The sequence below is a fragment of the Biomphalaria glabrata genome, chromosome 2 (genome assembly GCF_947242115.1).
Source record: "Biomphalaria glabrata chromosome 2, xgBioGlab47.1, whole genome shotgun sequence".
In the NCBI taxonomy this organism is placed as follows: domain Eukaryota; kingdom Metazoa; phylum Mollusca; class Gastropoda; family Planorbidae; genus Biomphalaria; species Biomphalaria glabrata.
Genome location: NC_074712.1, coordinates 41,098,541 through 41,117,567, shown reverse-complemented (window position 1 = coordinate 41,117,567; position 19,027 = coordinate 41,098,541). Strand labels below are relative to the sequence as shown.

The window sequence follows — 19,027 nt, the reverse complement described above, 5'->3', positions numbered from 1 at the left end:
ACGCGTCATGCATTTAGTCATGCATATTAACCAATGACTTAAATTCTGCTAGCTCAGGCAACCCATTCCAAGCTCTAATAGCACTAGGGAAGGAGTATTTGTACAAATTTGTCCTAGCATATGGGACGAGGAATGTGCCTTTATCTTTGTGTCTTTTAGAGTATTTTATTAAATACTATTATATTTTAATAATCTTTATTTAGGTAAACCACTTTAGTAAAAGATGTCTTAAAGCTTAGCTTTAAGCTAAAACGTAGGATTCCGTGTGCAATATGCTTGATTTAAAACAATAGGTTAAAATGGCATGTCCATAAATTTTGATTACATTGCATGACATTTCCTGATGATTTGGTTTCACACACATTCATGTAATACAAACTATATTTTTTTTTTAAATGTGAAAATCTCTGAAATAAAAAAAAAGAACAATGGTAATGAAATGAAAGAGAAACTAATAAATAATTTATTGACAGTGTTATTTACATTAAATAGAACCAGAATTAAAAAAATCTTTGACATCAAATAAAAAGCAGTATTTCTAGTTTAATTTGATGTTCCCAGTTGGTCAGTCATTCCTGATTTTCTAAATATAAATCTATAAATGTATCATATTGGACTATCTTGTGCTTAAACAAATATGTGTCAGACATTCAGATAGATAAATCTCATATTGCTACATACAGGTCAAGGTCAGTTTTTGTCCTTGAATGTATTCCAAAACTCATTTCAGTTTATTTTTACACTACTGTAAATTAAAATCTTTACTATAAGTAACAAAGTTTAGAAATCAAATCCCAGATTTTATAAAGGGTAATGGATGAGGTTGTAAAGCTTCCAAACTGATGGGTCTTGAGGTCAAATCCTGGTGAATAAATGATAAGTTGTCAGAAAGGGCCTGATTCTACCTTAGTCTATGAAAAAATGAATTACAATAGACTGGTTGAATGAAAAAAAAAAGTAATTGAAAAATTTTAGAAATTTTTACTGCAGGTTTGACTCTCACATTGAATTATATTTAATATCAAAGGCAAATAATGAATTGTGTATTTTCTGGAAAAAAAATTAAACTGCCGGCAGACAAAGCTTTGTCTGCACGAGATGGGGAAAAATATGCAGGTTGCTACTGGGTTTGCGTATTCATATAAAACTATTGGAGGACAACATAAAAAAGAATGGACAGGCCTGCCATTGAAAGAAGTTCTAAGGCAAAAGACAGAGAGGAATGGAGAAAGACTGTCAACGAATCTTGCATGGTGCCTCAATGTAGGTAATGAAACACTGCGCTCATCCTTAATTTTTGGAATCAAAGACATTGCCATTATCTTCTAGAAAGATGTCAATATCTAAATAGAAAATAAATACAAACTCTATCCACATTAAACAGTACTGATTTGAACAAAGCCACCATTATTTTATTATCATAAGAACCTATAAAGTAATTTTAAAAAAAATTGGATTCACTTTTGAAGCTCAACTTTCAATCACCAATAGAGATTTTATAAAAAGAGTTTTAGAAAATTTGAAAGCAATGGACAGTGACAATTTAAAAATGATTCAGTTAGATCTATCAAAAAAAAAGAAAATGTTTAAATTTCATCAATGATATTATATGTATGCCAATGATGTTTTCAAGTATTTTCTCCCTTTAGTGTAAAGGTACAGAGTTGAGTTTTGGAATAACACTCATCAATTAACTAATACTATTCTTTTACAGGTCAATATTAGATCTGCTGCAATAAAAAATATTTTGAGCATTTTTAAGTGTTGAACAGCTGAATACATTAAAACATTTTGTGTGAGGCACTTAGATGTACAAAAAAAACAACATCAGACTAATGTCGACAACTTCACTGTTTCAATCAAATTTTCTGTAGGATTTATGTACAAAATATACATGAATAAATACAATTTCAAAAATAAAATAATAACCTATTACATCTAAAATTTCAAGAAATCAAAAGACTATTTCAATTTTGCTACATAGTGCAAAAGCGTGTCTAATATGTTGTGGAGACATGTTCTAGGCTGCTATTAGAAGGTGACATCCCAGACAAACAGCTCATTGTGAGACACTGTCACCAATACAGTTCCTTTAGGAGAGAACTGAACCAGACTGACACAGTCAGTGTGATTGGTGAAATCTTGAAAGCTGCCTTCATTGTAGTCCAGCAATTTAAGCAAGCGTTCTGAGGAAATAAGCAGGGAAAGTGAGTCCAGTGAAACAGGAAATGTACATTGTTACAAACTATTATTCAATTACTGGTTTGTAATAAGTTGTTCATGGTAAATAAAACTATGATATGTGGATTCATTTTGTTTCTGTTTCAGTTGTAGTATGTGGTCAATATTGAAGTTATGCACCTACTCAGCCAAATTTGAAGGATATTTTTGAATAGCTGAGGAGAAAAAAACGGTGACCGGTCATTTCATCCCTGGTCACTTCATCTCCTGGTCACCTCATCCCCTGGTAACTTCATCCCCAATTAAATATTTTATATATAAATATGATTATGTAGAATGCTTTTTGACATTTTATGACTTGTTACTAATGCGTTTATAGTGTTTCCTCTTCCACTTTGTTTTCTTAATGAGAAATCTTATATTATATTGTAAATCTGGGTGTGTACTTAGCTATAGCGCTTCTATTGGATGTGGGGGTTGTATTATCATAATATTATCCAGATCGAAGGCCAAGGTTTGGTGGAAGTAGTAAAAAATCATTTGAGAGATAGAAGTGCGATTAGAATAATTATGATCATGCCGCTGATAACTTATCATCAAAGGCCAAGGTGTGGTGCAAGTACAGGAAATCTTTTGAGAGATAGGAGTGCAATTACAATAATTATGACCGTGCCGCTGATAACTTATCATCAAAGGCCAAGGTGTGGTGAAAGTACAACCATGTTTCACTTTATTTTATTTTTCAATCGCTCTTTCTTGAAAATGGGCGCGTCATTTTTAGCCTTGAAATAAGGTTTTATTTTTTTCTAATAAAGGCGGAGTTCACCCATCCTCGTGATATCATGTCGCCTGTATATGTTTTGCTTTAATTCCTTTTTAAAAATTAACGTGTTACAATTTTGTCATTTAAATAAAAAATTAATACATTAAATATTGCTCATTTCATGATTTTTAAAATTACAATTTGTTAGATAAAAATGATCAGATAATGAAAATATCAGGGGATGAAATGACCGGGGAAGAAGTGACCAGGGGATGAAGTGACCAGTGATGAAGTGACCGGGGATGAAGTGACCGGGAACCAAAAAAACAGTTAAAAAATATTGAAACAGGACGTTTTGGCAAAACAGTTTTGGCTTGGTGTTTGTGTTGGTGGCACAGACATTTAGCAGCAGGACATTTTTATGCAAAATCTTTAAGCCCCATTTTATTAGTTCATTTTATTTTGTATTTAAAAAGAACTATACCAATCAGTCCTAAGCAATTGCCACGCAATCAAATCAAGCAGACATCATAAGTTTGTATTATGCATTTATAAAAAAGTCAAAATTAGTAAAATGTTTTCATAGGAGGTGTTAAAACAACATGTTTATTATAAACATGTTTATTATAAATTATTTCCAAAAAAGTCGTGCTATAACATTGGGTACCAGAAAAATAGATCATTCTGATGGCCAAGCAATGTCCTAACACTGTTGGCCATAAATGTTATTGTGGTCAAAACTTAATTAGGGCTTGTTGCCCACTCTAAGTGACAAAATATTCATGGCTCATTACATAGAGCAATAAGTGCCTTATAAGCTATTAATAAGAAACAATTTAATCCTTCTATCATGTGATTAATGGATTTACTAAAGGCAAGCTAACGAGAAAAAAATTAATACCAGAGACTCCAACAGCTATTAGTGATGAATCTGGAGATATAGCCAAACTTGAAGCCCAATGAGTAAGTTTCATTGTACGCATAATCTATCCATAAAAAAAAAAGAAAAAAAAACATTAACTAACAAAATTTACTAAAAACATTAAAAGAACAAAAAAATAATAAAGAAAGATGAAATCTAAATACACGTACAATTCCAAACCCATTTTTCCATTAAAAAAAAAATTAAGTAAAAAAGTAATTGAACAACTTACTTTTTTGTGAGTCAAACTGTAGAAGAGAAGTGATTTTTCCATGCCATAACTGGCATACACTATTATGTCTGGTTCATCAGGAGAAAATTTGGCAATGGTTGGTGGGAGTAGATTGTAATGGGCCTGAAACACAACACAAATACAGAGACTTAACAATTGTGCCAAGAAAAAATATGTTGAAACAAAACTTTTAGATCATAAAATCTTGTCAGAAAACAATTGGTTTATGTCACTGATAATGATATGAAGAGCAATAATTTCCTACAGTAGCTTGTGTTACTTTCAGACAAGCGTTAATATTAGCTTTTTTTTTTTTCTCATTGTCACTCACCCCAAATGATGTACATTTTTAGTGGTTTTCATTTTTAATATTTTTTCCTTTGTTTAGAAATAAAAACTATTATGGATTAGGAAGTGCTCACATGTTATACTTGATGGGGCATTTTTTAAAATCACAACCCATGCTAGTTCATTTAATTATTAACCAGTTATTGTACCCAAGAAAGAAATACAGACAAGGCAATTATTTTTAAAATAAAATTAAAAAAATTAAATGAAAATAGAAAAAAATAAATAAATAAATAAATAAAGTAAATTTTCCCTTTCAGAGCATGGGATCTATTGGGTATATGATATTAAGGTTATATATTTCTATAACAGAGAGTTAACGAGGGTGTCATTGACCCCATTGACTTTCTCTGACAAAAGTCAGGTAGCCATAATAGTTGGGTTGACTCAGGGGGGGGGGGGGGGGGGGGGTTTACCCTGAAAGTGCAGAAATTTTTAAAATCCCAGTCTTCACAGAGATTTGAACATGGGACCCCTTGGTTTAGAAGCCAAGCACTTCACCACTTGGCCACTATGTTTCCAAGCGTCAATATTGGCCAATTAGTGTATTAGATATATGACGTGAAAATGACTTTTGGGCGCAACTGCCATCCTACTATAATACTGGCATTAATCCAATATTGATTTTTGGTAATTTTTATTCTTTCTATCCAAAAACCTATGCACTGTTTGATTAGATCAGGTCTTTGGTATATGATCTCTAATAGAAATAGTACTTTTTATGAGCCTATAGAAAAATAAACACAAAGAAGCAAATGTTTCTGATTCCTAGCCATTGTAATTGTTCACTTTACCTGGTCATGTCTGTTAATTCTGGAGCCATCTGGCATGACAGCAGGGGCAGGAAAAGTGAGCCAGTCAACCAACTCACACACATCCTTGTCCCAGTCAGCTGACCATACACTCACCCGTCTGTCTAGACTACTAGCCAACCATAATGAAGGGGAAGGGAAATCCAAGTCCTGGTGATGGTCACATAGAGATTGGAAAATGATAACATGATTCCTTATTTGTAATGAATGATATAACATTCTGTTCTAAAAGTTATACCTCCATTCAGTATAACATCAACGTTATATATATAAAAACATGATCTAATTTATTTATTCTTTTTGTATATCTCTATAAAAATGTGTCTGTGTGTATAAATTTGAAGATCCATAAATAGCCTTTGCACTTATTAATAGTAAGATGACACTAAAGATGTTGAATTTTCAATAGCCAATTTTGAGAAAAGGCAGTGAGAATCTAGTTAAATTATGTTTTAAGATCTAAATATAATAGATGGACACATATTGGCTTTTTCAATAGAAGGTCACAAAAAATTGTTTGTTAATTGACAACACAATAATAAACCAAAATAGTTTCAATTTGTAATAGTACATAGCTAATAAAAAAAAAGCTATAAATAAAACCATCACTGCACAAAAATAATAATTAAAAAAATATGACAGTTTTCCCTGTATTACTGCTAATTAGTTTGTCCCTTTATGCTGACATTTCTCTGATTGATGTATTGATAAGATGAGAACTTACTCATTCGAAAACTTTTGCACTAAGTGTTTGAAGAATTATAATACTTGTATATTGTTAGGCACACAGTATGACAAGTGGAAGAATCTAACCTTAGCCAATATGACATCAATGTTGGATATGGCAGCACCTCTGTGATCATTGATAATTGTTACAGTGATACCTGATGTGGGACTGCTGACAGCTAGCAGGCCATCACTGCTACCAGATAAGATCATAAGGCCTGAGAGATATGCAAAACATAAAATACTTTATGCTTTAATAAATATTAGTAAAGAGAGGTCAAACAATCAAATGGCTTTAACATATATATTCAAATATCAGATAAATTATGAAAAGAAAAATGATTAGATTCCTATATATCTATGTATTCAATTAGCTGATACATGTGGTTCACTAAGTAAGCTGAAATTGTTGATATATTGTTTATTTCACCTGAACCCTCCCCCATGCCAAGGTAAAAAAAGCTGTAGCTAAATATGCAGGTTGCAGCTGGGTTTGCATGGTCATGTGAAATGCTAAACTCATCCTTAATCCTCTGAATTGAAGACCATGCTAAATAACTAGATAGAAAATAAAATTGACAAAATTAATAAAAAACAAAAACACAAACTATAGTTACCATCAGATGAGAAAGCTATAGCAGTGACTGTCACAGCATGTGGGTGCATTTTTAGCACCATTTCTGCTTTGTTGACATCAAAAATGCGAATAGTGCCATCGCTGTAGCCACTGAGCACTAAAGGGATGACATTCTGTTTCTGGTCAGCTGGCCCAGAAGCCAGACAAGTAGAGGACTAAAAAATAAGAAAAGTGAAACAGACAATTTTAAAGACCTCCAGAAAGGAAATATGATAGAGGCAGATTAAAAAAAATATAGCCATTTATTGGTCATAAGGTAAAATAAAAATAAAAAAACAACAACAGTAACACATGAGTCTTGCTGATGTTAGTTTTGGAAGAATCCATAGATCTGAGAACATCAAAAAATCACATTCACTCTTTAAAGATTTCAAATTTTAGCAAAGCCAATGGAGTCAAGGGGTGGAATGGTTGTCAGACAGACTTAGTCCACAAGCCATAATGGACACTATTTGGGAAGAGTTTGGTTGTTAACTAGGTCAAAGGTGCATGCATTACTAAAAACTATTAAGAAAAAAGTCTATTGTCAACTAGGCTTGTATCTCTTTCTTAAAACTATTGAGAAACACTTATATACTTCATTTCTAACCTGATTCATGACTTTAAATTGTAGAACCTGCTCTCTGTTCTTCAAGGACCACACTCTGACACTGCCGTCATCCCCTCCTGACACCATCAGGTTATTGGGGACAAAGATTACACTGTTGATCTGGAAAACACAAAACATAAGAAAAATTCCAGTACTATCTATAGCTTAGAGTTTCTGCAGACACTTCTTCAATTAAGATTTATTACATTCTACTCGCATCCATGTGTTAATCTAATTATGGCTGATTCAGGAGACCCACTTTATGCTCTAATGGCATAGGGAAGAAAGATATTGATATAGATAGGTAGATAATTTGCTTATAAAACAAACCTTTTTTCTTTACAGATTCATTTACATTTATTTCTAGCTTAAAAAGGAAATTGTACAATTTACTTGTACAAGAAACCTGTTGAGACAGATGTCAATCTTACATTAAAGTCACTCAATGTCAACAGCATTTTAAAAATTAGTACTACTTTACTTTACCATGTGCAATGCACCTTTAGTAGACAAAGGAGTGGTAGGGGAGGTGCAAGGTACTAGCTTTACCCATCAGCAATCTTATCTTCCATTTCTCTATTGACGTCAAGTAGTCTTTTCCCAGGTCAGAGAAGTAACATATCTTCCTGATAGCTCACTCTCGTAAGTCACCTAAAAGTATGTTTTTCCCTGGTTTACAGCTCTGATTCCTCTTTCTCTGAATAAAGGGACTACTATCTGTTTGTCCTAAAAATATCTAGATATTTCAACTACCCAGCTCTACCATCCTGTATATGCCCCTCTCCCTCCTGCCATCTTGACTTTTACTTTAAGCAGGGTTTGATCTATCATTCATTTATTCATCTTTCAACCAACCCTCTTCAGATTATTGGCGCATGTATTCCTAGGTATCTTCCTAGCATCTTACTTGAACTTGCCTTTTGCAAACACTTGCTACTGCTTAAAACATCATCATGTCATACAATCTTGCATGTGCCAGCCTCATCCCTCTACAAGGAAGAAACCTGACCAACTGAGAGCCAATAGTGCATCACTTACCCTGACGAGTTAAGTTACACACCTACCAGAAGCACTAAGTTAAGCCTCAAGACAATAGATACAACCTTTAAAAATAGCACATCCATGATGACTAATACATATGCCAGTCTTTTATAGATATTGGCCTATTGCAGTGATGCCCAGCCATATTCTGCAGTTGGGCCAAATAAATGTCCGACATTTATGTTGTGGGCTGCATAGAAAACCCACAGAAGCATGATAATTATCTCTTAGTTTTTAAAAAGGAGACTTTCTATCATATCTTCCACTACTGTTGTAATTGGGAAAGGTTGACGACTTTAACTGCATTCTTCACATTTCTTATATCAAGCACATTTTTTCACATAAGGCGTTGAAAATTGACTTAAAATTTCTTAAATGTGAGCACTTCAGTGATTCGCCCATGGCGTAGCAAGCATGACACGAAGGGGCCCTTAGGGACAATTAAAAGGAAAAAAAGTTTTAATATTTAAAAATTTAAATGTACCGGTATTAAAATTAAACTGTAAGATAATTTTTTTTAAAGTACATTTTGTGTATTAATCATTATTAAGTTATATTTAAAAAAATATGCCCATCTCAACACCCTGCGCCTATGTTTCGTTGGGCCTGATAGCAACACATCACTGGCCGGGTTTGGCCTTGTGGACCTATATTGGGCTTCACTGGCCTAATAATAATAATAACACCCATTCTTTATTCAATATTTATTTGTAAAATTTTACATAATCACATCTGTGACTGCCTGTATTGTGCCTGTATTTATATAAAAGTTTGGTGTGAAAATGCAAAACATTAAAATACAACCTAGACACCAAATAAACACACACTACTACATTTGTCACATCTGTAATATGATAAAAAATAAATATCTAGGTCTAAAAAAAAAACAATAAACTAATTTCTGTCTAAATTACAACAAATTTCTAAAACACAATAATTAGGTCTTAACTATAGCAATATTGTACTTTATTTCAATGATGTACCTTATTTTTATGTCCTGAGACTAAAATGATGGAAGTCCTCTCTGTCCAGTTGATGTACCATAATGTTCCAGAAGATGTTCCAACAATGCCCTGAAGTATTTTGTAATAAAGTTAAATAATGAAATTATTAACAATATACTTGTAGAAATCATATTTTAATGTATTTTGTTATTATGTTCAATTACTTTACTGGATACCACTTCAAGAAAACTAAAATATGCTTTCAAAAGTTGAACAATCTAGGGCCAGTACAGGCTTGAGGGTGAATATGAAAGACAATTTAACAATGAGTTGATACCAGTTTAAACATAGCCAGGCTAATTAGTTGAGCTCTCCAACACTGTGAAGTGAAGAAAGCTGAGATGGTTTGGCTAAAATTATCTTCCAAAATACAGTGAGTCTCACTTAACGACAGAGTTAGGGACCAGAAAGTCTCTCGTTAAGCATGTTTTATCATTAAGTGTGAACCTAGATTTAAGTTAGGTATTAATCATTTTTTAATAGTAGAGTATGTAGTACCTTTTTTTCTTTTGATACAGTACTGTATACACTTGAAATTACATAGTATTTTTCCTAAGTTATATATAAAGAATAAAGTATGGTGTGAGAAAGAGTGATTACATTGCAGAGATGAGCTGTCTCAGCCAAACTTATTGTACACAACACACCATTGTGCTGACATTGGTCCACACGACAAAAAACAAAATTTTTTTAAATATCGCTCAGCCATCTGTCAAATATTTGAAATTCTGTCCTATACTGGAATTAATAGTTATTTGTGAATGTCTGTCATAACTTAGAGTTGTTGTTAAACAGACCTGTCATTAAGTTAGCAGCAAGTTAAAAATACAAGACATTTCACAAATGAACCAACCATTTCCAGAGTGTCATCAAATTCAGCACATGTGATTGGGTCATCTAATGTCATTTCATCCTCCATGGTCAAACCCAGTGAAGCTTTCTCTAGTGACTTGGTCATTTTCATCTCACTGACTCTGCCCACAGACCAGATTCTGATACATTTACTGTATGAGGCTGTCATCAGTTGGTTATAACGAGACACAATTCTAGCTGAAAATAAGTCAACAGAATTATTACCTTTTTTTTTTTGAAGAGTACCAACAATAAGTATATTATTTTCTCTTTCATAGCATTAAACATCTAATAGCAAGAGCTAACAGAGAGTTGTAGAATGTGTGTGCTTCATAGAGATAAGAATTATTTTTAAAAAATCAGATCATAAAATAAAGTTATTCAAGGCACAGCTGCCAAAATGTTACTGTAAAATCATAACAAGGTTATAATACAACACAATTATTAAATCAAAATTATGAAATTTACAAGCGTGAAAAACATAAATCTCACATACTGATCAATTCAGTTTTAATGTATTAAAAAAAAAAGTTCCTAAACCAACCATCACTTGCTTTGAAGCTATAAAATATAGTAAAAAGTAGGATATTCTAATTATTTATTTCTAAGGAAATAAAGACATTAACAATAATTAATAATTTGGAGTAGCAAATATCAATTTAATAGCTACTGGTTAAAAAGCCAAATAAAAAAAAATCACCCAAATAGACTTGAACTTATTTTTTGAAATGAATTTAAAGTACTTGTTTTTTTGTTTGTTCTGTACAGATTCCTGCATTTTGATATAAGTAGACAAGAAAGACAAAGAGAACTGAAAGAGGTCAAGGACCATAACCATCTACAGTAGTCAAGGAAGAGGTAGGAAGATGAAATGTTTGAAGATTACTAAAATAATTCTTATTCTCTGACAAAGAGTGGGAAAGGACAAGTCTTAATAATGTTAAGAAAATTTTGTCCACAAAAAAGTTTTCCACAAAATTCAATTAGAAATTTATTTTTAAGAATTGTTTACAAATATAAATGAGATAACACATAAAAAATCAGCAAATCAGGTAGCAAGAAAGACACTAAATGTCCCCAAACATTTCTATCAATGACCTACTTATCTCAGCTGTATCTGCCTCCCAGTGCATGAAGCAAGTGTTCTGCCTTGTGTCCCAAGCTGTGACTCGACCCAAATTTGTCCCAATGTAAACTGTACTGTCACCAGCATAGGCAAGAGATGTGAACACTAAGGATTTACCCTGGAAAACAAAACATTTTTTTTTTGGGTTCCATTTTTTTTTCTGCATTGCACTCAGAATATTGAAGTTATTTTCAAGACTCTTCCCATTCCTAAAAAGATCACTGTGTTAAAAAATTGTTTTGAACTATAACAATATTTCTGTATTACTTACTTGATCCTATTTCTCTAAGACAATGTTTTTTAATCAAAATGTAAGTAGAAAAAAAAGCCTAAATAATTCATACTATTTAAAATTATATGCATCTATAAGTTATCTTATTGGCATCTGTTTTATTATATGACATACATTAAGCATTTGGACCACATTATATTTGTATCCTAGCAATACCTGACTGTTGGACAATTGCAAATCTTCAGGTAACTCAGCTTCATGGACATTGAGGTAAACATCAGCTGTTGTCTCATCCAGCATCCAGAACAAAACTGTTGCATTGTCTCCAACTGTGACAAACTCATTGACAGAGAATGGGTCCCATTTGACTGAGTGCATTGCTGAATCTGTTGGGCTACTGGCCACCATTTGATAGTTACTGGTACTCCAGACAACAACATTACTTTCTCTGAAGTCACCTACCAAGAACATACAACTTACATTTAAGACAACACTTTGGACATGCAAGAAACACTTAGAAACTGTATTTTAAAAATCTTTGGTATTGAAAATGGTATGTTAACTTTTTATCCAAATCTGTTAATTAGAGATTTAGTCTTTTCAGTTTAATAAAATCTGAGTTACCTATTGAAATGAGATAACGGTCATCCTGAGAAAAAGCCATACTTTGAATGCCGAATGTGTGATGCAGGAGTGTCTTTATACAGGTCTGTGACTTGGTATCCCATATACACATCTGACAGGGCGTGTCCCTAAAGGATGAACTGGCTGATACCAAATGCTGCACAGAAGATATATTTGTTTTCATGAAAGTAAACTCCATACTATTTAATTCTTAATGCTTAATCAGAATGTAACAATAATATAAAAATAGGTCAAGGACTCAAGACTCACAGAGCTATCATGACGAAGTGCTAGGCAGGACACTTCTTCAGTGTGGCCTGGAAAAATACAGGTCAACAAGCAAAAGATACAAATAATAATATATAATGTAGAAGTTATTTCTTTTTCAATATCAAACTAAATAATAATAATTAATTAACTAATTGGTTAATTTTCTAATTGATTCATATTAAGCACAATAAATAATTTAAAGATCCAGTTGTGACCCAACATTTTGTAACATGTCAGATAAAACTGTTTTCTTTTAAAATCTGTCAGTTTAATTGGTCAACTTAATTTTTATTTTTGTCACCTTAACTTATTGTGGACTGTATATTGATTATTTTTGGGTTTTTAAACAAAACTTGTGTGGTACCCCAACAGACTAAGGGATAGGTGAAGGTAATGTTTCAGCTGTTTTGAAAGTCAGTTCACCTCTATTCCAGTAAGAGTAAAATACATCTGAATTAATTTATATCTGTCTTTGAAAAAAAAAGGGTTCAAAAACAAAATCTGCAATGAATTCTTTCCCCTGCTGTATGAAGCTCCTGTCCAATTAGTTTAAGAATGGCACAGCAGCTTGAAGACAATTTTTGTGAAAACTGATACAGGGGCTATAGTTGACCATCATTTCTAAATGTCTTTGTAATTACCTATTAAGTTACCATATAGAGGTGACCTGTTGGCTAAATGAACCAAGGTGTCTGGGGGGTTTGAATCTCTGTGAAGATTGGGATTTTGAACTTCAGGATTTTAAGGACAACTTTAACTCCACCCAACTCTAATGGGAACCTTGAAATTAGTTGGGGAAAGACTGAACACATAAACTGTCGACCATAGAAACAAATAACTGTTTACATTATCTGCTCTATAACCACAAGGTCTGAAAGGGCAACTTTTCTTTTTTTTTTTATTATCATTAACAGAAAGTCATAGCATAGAACAAATAGATTTAAAAAAACAATTTCTAGTCAAAACTAAAATGGTTACAAATTACCAATCAGGTGCTTCTGTTCTCCTGTATTAAGATCTTCTATTATGATTATGCACCCAGAAGTATACGCAAATAGTCCTGTAAATACATAAACCAAGATTTTTTTTAAAGACATATGGTAAGGTTAGAAACATTAATATTATAACATTCTCTATGAAGAAAATATTAGCCTGAGGATAATCAAGCTGCCAACAACAAACCTGTATTTGGATGCCACACCATGTTGTTCCTGCCATTACTGTTATAACCAATTACTGAGCTTAGCTTCAATCCTGCTTGGTCAGGGGGAGCTGCATACCTTTTCTGACATGAGATGAAAGCAAAACATTTACAAGACTAGTTATGTTTATAATATCTAAAAACTGATTAAAAGGGATGGAGATTTTCCTATGTATATATTAATAATCCCCTGTTGTTTTGAGGTTTAGCATAGATATAATACTCTTCATTTCTGAGGGCTCATCTAAAACTTACAAATGATGTATCTTCCCTTAGTAAAACAAATATTACAAAGAATTATGATGCAAAAATAATATTTCAACAAGTTCATTTATTTCCTACAGTTCATTAAACTAATCAGTTGATGAAGTAGTTTTGAAAACTTATTGGACCTCGAAGTGCAGAAAGGTTTTGAATAAAACATGTTCAAGGATTTACAAGGTGATATGTTGAGGGAAATGACTAAATGCCTTCTAAATGACAAGCTCCTAGGCACCTACTAGAACGGAGTAGACTCTGAGGCAATGTATCCTTCCCCCCAGAAATTTTTTTTTTTATTTTTCACCTAAGATCAAAAACATATTCAGGACCTTTATATTTGAACTGATAGTTTACTGAGGAGCCACCCATGTTCAGAAGACATACAGGGAGATAAGACAAATTAGGACTACAACTAGGCAGCAGTTAATTTCTCTATTTCTTTCCTTTAGGTGAAATGAATACATTCTAAATAGTATATTATTAATTAACACTGTAACATGGTGTACACATCAAGGTTTTAATTATCTTCTTGAAGATTTGAGATTCTACACAGAATAGTTATCATGTAAAGGGAGTCAATTAGAAATTATATAATTTATGCTAAGCCTAATCATTTTTCTGAACTAGTTTTTTTTTAAAGCATGTCTAATAGTTTTCCTTTTTTCCCCTTCCAGTTGTGATGCTATTAAACCATATATAAGTATTTGGTCTGTTAAGTGCAACATCATATATTTGAAAATCTCACCTGAGCTAAGCTGGAAGCTTTCTCTCTCTGCTTGTAGTGAACAAAGACAGAGGGCTGATAGAATGGATCACTTCTGACACCATTGTCTTTAACTTTCACAGTTGATTTGTGGACAGATGTTGGCTGTGGTCTATTTGGCACCAACGTGGCATTGCCCCCGAGGGACTCTGTCAGACTGGATATGTCCTTGTCACCAACCACCTGTTGGCCTCCTTTTAAAATGCTATGGTTGAGTCCAGACAAATCTTTAGCTTTCTGAAAGTATGTCGTCTTTAGGCTTTGTGAGGACACACTGCACTGGGTTAAAGTATCCTCAGACTCTGTTGCAAACCAAGTAAATCAAAAAGTTTTTTAAAAAATATTTTTAAACAAAATACATAAAGATGAGCCAAAATTATCTCAAGTTCAACCCCATAAATCCTAATGAGCTTCATGTATTATTCAAGTAATTATAATAGCAAAGTCTCATGAGAAAGCTAGTAAACATTTTCATTGGATCTACAACTTGCATTTGAAATAACTAGTCTGCCAATTTTGAACAGTTTGTTTTGAAAGCATACTGTAAATTATAAGGTTAATTAAAGGGGCTTACACAGTTCCTTATAGCTATCTTATTCTATGAGTATTTAAAATACATTATTTTTAAAGTCAAGAACTTATGGTTTTTATGTTATTTATATTTTATGTTTCCTAATAATTTATTTTCCTTACTGTATTTTAACTTACTACTGTCCGAATCAATAGAACTAAGTCCATCTATGTCGTCAGATCTTGGTGAAATCAATCTGGTGGGTTTGGGTTGAGGAAAACTGGGTTTATGCTTTAAAGGAAAACTGGGTTTATGTTTCACATTGCTCAATTTCTCATCACTGAAATCAAAACCTTCTGCTTGTGATAGCACCTCTGAAATATTTAGATCATAGTAATCCATAAATACAAAATGAAAAAAATAATTGTTGAAACAAAAATAAATAAATACAATAAATTCCCAAAAGAACTAAAATATCAAGGATCCTTCCAACAGAAAATTATCATTCTTTTCTGTATGATAGAGATGCTAATTTTAGAGATAAATATAAGTACAAGGGAAGACAATAAGCAGTGATCAGTTAATAAGTTTCAGACTTCATGTTAAATACTTTTGTGAATCTATTATTGAAAAATAAGTTATATTGTGTGTTTATAGTGTGTGTTCAATCTCTTTATTTCTACTTTAGAAATTAAACTGTTTTATTTCATAAAGATCAATTCTGTTATTTCTTCATCTACACAAAGCATCTATGGCTAACTTTGGACATTAGTCATCAAATATATTCTGGACTTACCTTCATCTAAAGGTAACATTCGTCCTTCTCTAGAAAAAAATAATAATAAATAATAGTCAAAATGTCAAAAATGTAAAATATCAAAATTATATTTTTTTGTTAATCTTTATTTTATTAAACAACACTAAAGCACTATCAACTGTACTTGGTGAAGAAATTTACTTAGAAATTACATTGGCGGTGTTGCAGATCTTTTGACTAGAAAATTCCAGATGTAGATAGCTTCCCCTGAGCTTATCAGATTCAGACCATCTGGAGTAAACAGTATTCTGCTTACATTTTCACTATGACCAATAAAAACCTGAAAAAAAAAACAACTTGAAGAATTCTTATTTTTTGTTTGAAACAATTCCTAATTTAATAGAGATTAATTAGTTTTAAGATTGTCACAACAGGAAGGTTAGCATCCTAATCCAGGATCTCTAGTTGGAATCCTATAGATGACTAGGATATGAAATTCAAGCTTTAAGGATGAACTCTGTATCAGACATTTGAAAGAGAGAGTAAATGTAGTTGCTTTATGTTTTGGTCATAATTCACCATTTGAATGTTGATGAGAGATCAATTTCACTCACATGTGCCACTAAGTATTAAGAGGCAGTTTTAAATATTTAGCAATCAAATACAATATGTTGAAAAGAAGATATTGAACAACAATCTTGCTTAGATTTAGTTGCCTCACAATGAACAAACTCTTCTCCACATTACCTGAAAGTTAATATCTAAGTTCAGTTCGTAGTCCCAAATTTTAATAGTTTTATCTCCTCCAGTGGCCAAATAATGCCCACAGTCAGAAACTGTTAGGGCACTGCAACCTGACCTGTTAATGTGGTCGATCTGAAAGTACATTTTGAGTTTTTTTGTCATGTCATATATAATGTATTTTACCTTTTTTTTTTTCTTAAACTGTTTGCATACTTGATCATTTACCTCCTGAATCAAACGACCTGTTCTAGCATCATACTTGATGAGTTTATTGTTAGCTGTTGTAACTATCAAGTGGCCCAGACTGGCAGGAGAAAAGGTGACTCTCTCTGCAGAGTCTAAGTTGGAAATGCCAGCATTCATATTAGAAACATCAATTCTAACAAGCTGTTAAAATAAAAGGCAAGTTCATTTTAAAATACAACTATCAAAAAGTTTATTTTTAATCAAGGCTATTAAGTAACCAAAACAAAAGTACATTTTACATTAGAACAGGGTCTGAAAACAAAAAATAACAACCATAAACAACAAACAATGGAAACAGTTTAAAAAATCTTTTTTTTTTCAGAATAATGATTTATTCTTATTGCTGTTAACAAATCCATCTTAAAAGTTGTGAGTGTTTATTCTGATTAACCAAAATATGTTCCAATGAGTTACTCCACTATTGGAGTTTCCAGCTTATAAAATGATGTTTAAAAAAACAAAATGACTTTGTTTCTTGCAAAGTCTCATGTACAAGTGTGTGCGCTGTGGTCCAGAAAAGTTTTAACATTACAAAAAGAATAAACTATCAGTCTCACCTCGTCTAAACATTTGGCATCAGCTACAGTCACAGTCAACTCTGTGGGACCCACGAATGCGACTCTCCTGCCACATGAGCTCACTGCCAAAGCTTGTGGTCCATATTTATTCCCTTTGGCTACTAGGCCTGCGATGACTCGTATAACCTGACCACATACAGTTTAGATATTGAGCTTAACTAACATGTATATCAAAATGAAAACTTCATACTTTTACTAACATGACCATTGTTACCTTGTAATCTAATGAGGAGGCATCAAAAACTGAAGCAACTCCCAAAGAACAGCTTGCATAAAGTCTGTTCCCATCAGGGGAGTACACTAGTCCCGTCACTTGACCTCTCAGCTGCCTGAGGGAAAAGAATATTATGTTTCGTTATAAAATAGTTGTATTTTCTTTTTAGACTACAAAGTTAGACAAGTTACTGTGCAAAAACAATGAATCCTTAAGCTCTACCAAAGAATTTTAGTTTCAAATTAACCAATGGTAAAAGAATTATAGTTTTAAATTAGCCAATGGCAAGTTCTCTAAAACTATATGATTTAAAATGTTGTTTATGTTCAATTGTTTTTTTTATTACTACTGTGACAAAATATATTTGAATCAACCATGATCAACTAAATTTAGGGTTTACACCTTAAATAAAACCCACCTGTGTTCAGCAAGTAAAGATGTTGTCTCTACATTGAAAATTCTAATAGTGCCATTGTGAAATCCACATGCAAAAATCTGCCTATGAGGATGGTAGTTTATACTGCAAGGACATTCATCTGGGGCACTGAAGTCATAGAGCTGTTCATGAAAAAAAAAAAGAGTTTCTAGAAAATGTCAAATGTACATGAACTTGTATCTTTTTTTTTTATTTCTCTGCTACATTGGTTATGTCAAGTACTATTTGTTATCACCTGCTGTAAACTTTCCACATCCCAGACTCTGATGGTGTTGTCTGCTGATGCTGTGGCCAATTGCTTACGTACTGGGTCAAGAGCAAAGCACAGAACACTTCCAGTGTGTGACCTCATGAGAGTTGTGTACTGTCTGGTTGTTACATCAAGAACACCCAAGTTTCCCTACAACAAATTCTGACATATAATGTAAGAGAAAAAAACTTTGTAGGATAGTAAATTATAACAAAATAAATGAGTGTAATATATTTTCTTTACCGAAGCTGTTCCTGCAATTATTTTTAATCCATCAGCAGACAATCTTGTAATAGTGACTGGACCCTCATGCTCTGCAATGGAAATAAAACTTTCTTTAATCCCCTTTCTTTTCAAAGAATAACAGTAACAATAGTACAATATTGTAATACAAATTGGGACATTAAAATTTACATGTTCTCAAACATCATTTGCTTTTTTTATTAATGATTTCTCTAAAACTTCAATGAATGAGAGTGGCAGATAGTAATGCAACAGAAATTTTTTAAAGTTAAATAATGAAAATGTAAATATAAAGTAAACAAGAATTATTCCACATTGATAAGTAAGCAATTTAAACAAAAAAAAAGAAACAAAAACAAAATATTTTAGCCAGTACATACCAGCATTAAATCAATCAGTAAAAGAAAAAAAATTGAAATCTATGTGATTGACTGTAAGAAGAATGAATGGTTAGCTATGCTACT

General features: G+C 32.4%; 1 protein-coding gene across 1 annotated transcript in view; it reads right to left on the bottom strand.

Annotated features, from left to right (window-relative positions):
• Positions 1-435: 435 nt before the first annotated feature.
• LOC106054268 (WD repeat-containing protein 90-like) overlaps positions 436-19,027 on the bottom strand; it is a 29,100-nt gene continuing 10,508 nt past the window's right edge. Inside the window, exons 18-43 of the mRNA XM_056020564.1 lie at positions 18,564-18,634; positions 18,306-18,470; positions 18,053-18,192; positions 17,635-17,749; positions 17,400-17,546; positions 16,822-16,983; positions 16,600-16,728; positions 16,065-16,192; positions 15,892-15,920; positions 15,293-15,469; positions 14,567-14,886; positions 13,542-13,644; positions 13,345-13,419; positions 12,360-12,406; positions 12,090-12,246; positions 11,682-11,923; positions 11,210-11,351; positions 10,109-10,305; positions 9,235-9,324; positions 7,211-7,330; positions 6,602-6,776; positions 6,072-6,202; positions 5,241-5,408; positions 4,099-4,221; positions 3,846-3,930; positions 436-2,186 (exon numbers count right to left, since the gene is read on the bottom strand). Coding sequence (XP_055876539.1) covers positions 2,032-2,186; positions 3,846-3,930; positions 4,099-4,221; positions 5,241-5,408; positions 6,072-6,202; positions 6,602-6,776; positions 7,211-7,330; positions 9,235-9,324; positions 10,109-10,305; positions 11,210-11,351; positions 11,682-11,923; positions 12,090-12,246; positions 12,360-12,406; positions 13,345-13,419; positions 13,542-13,644; positions 14,567-14,886; positions 15,293-15,469; positions 15,892-15,920; positions 16,065-16,192; positions 16,600-16,728; positions 16,822-16,983; positions 17,400-17,546; positions 17,635-17,749; positions 18,053-18,192; positions 18,306-18,470; positions 18,564-18,634 — 3,593 coding nt within the window. The 3' untranslated portion in view covers positions 436-2,031. The remainder of the gene's footprint in view (positions 2,187-3,845; positions 3,931-4,098; positions 4,222-5,240; positions 5,409-6,071; positions 6,203-6,601; positions 6,777-7,210; positions 7,331-9,234; positions 9,325-10,108; positions 10,306-11,209; positions 11,352-11,681; positions 11,924-12,089; positions 12,247-12,359; positions 12,407-13,344; positions 13,420-13,541; positions 13,645-14,566; positions 14,887-15,292; positions 15,470-15,891; positions 15,921-16,064; positions 16,193-16,599; positions 16,729-16,821; positions 16,984-17,399; positions 17,547-17,634; positions 17,750-18,052; positions 18,193-18,305; positions 18,471-18,563; positions 18,635-19,027) is intronic.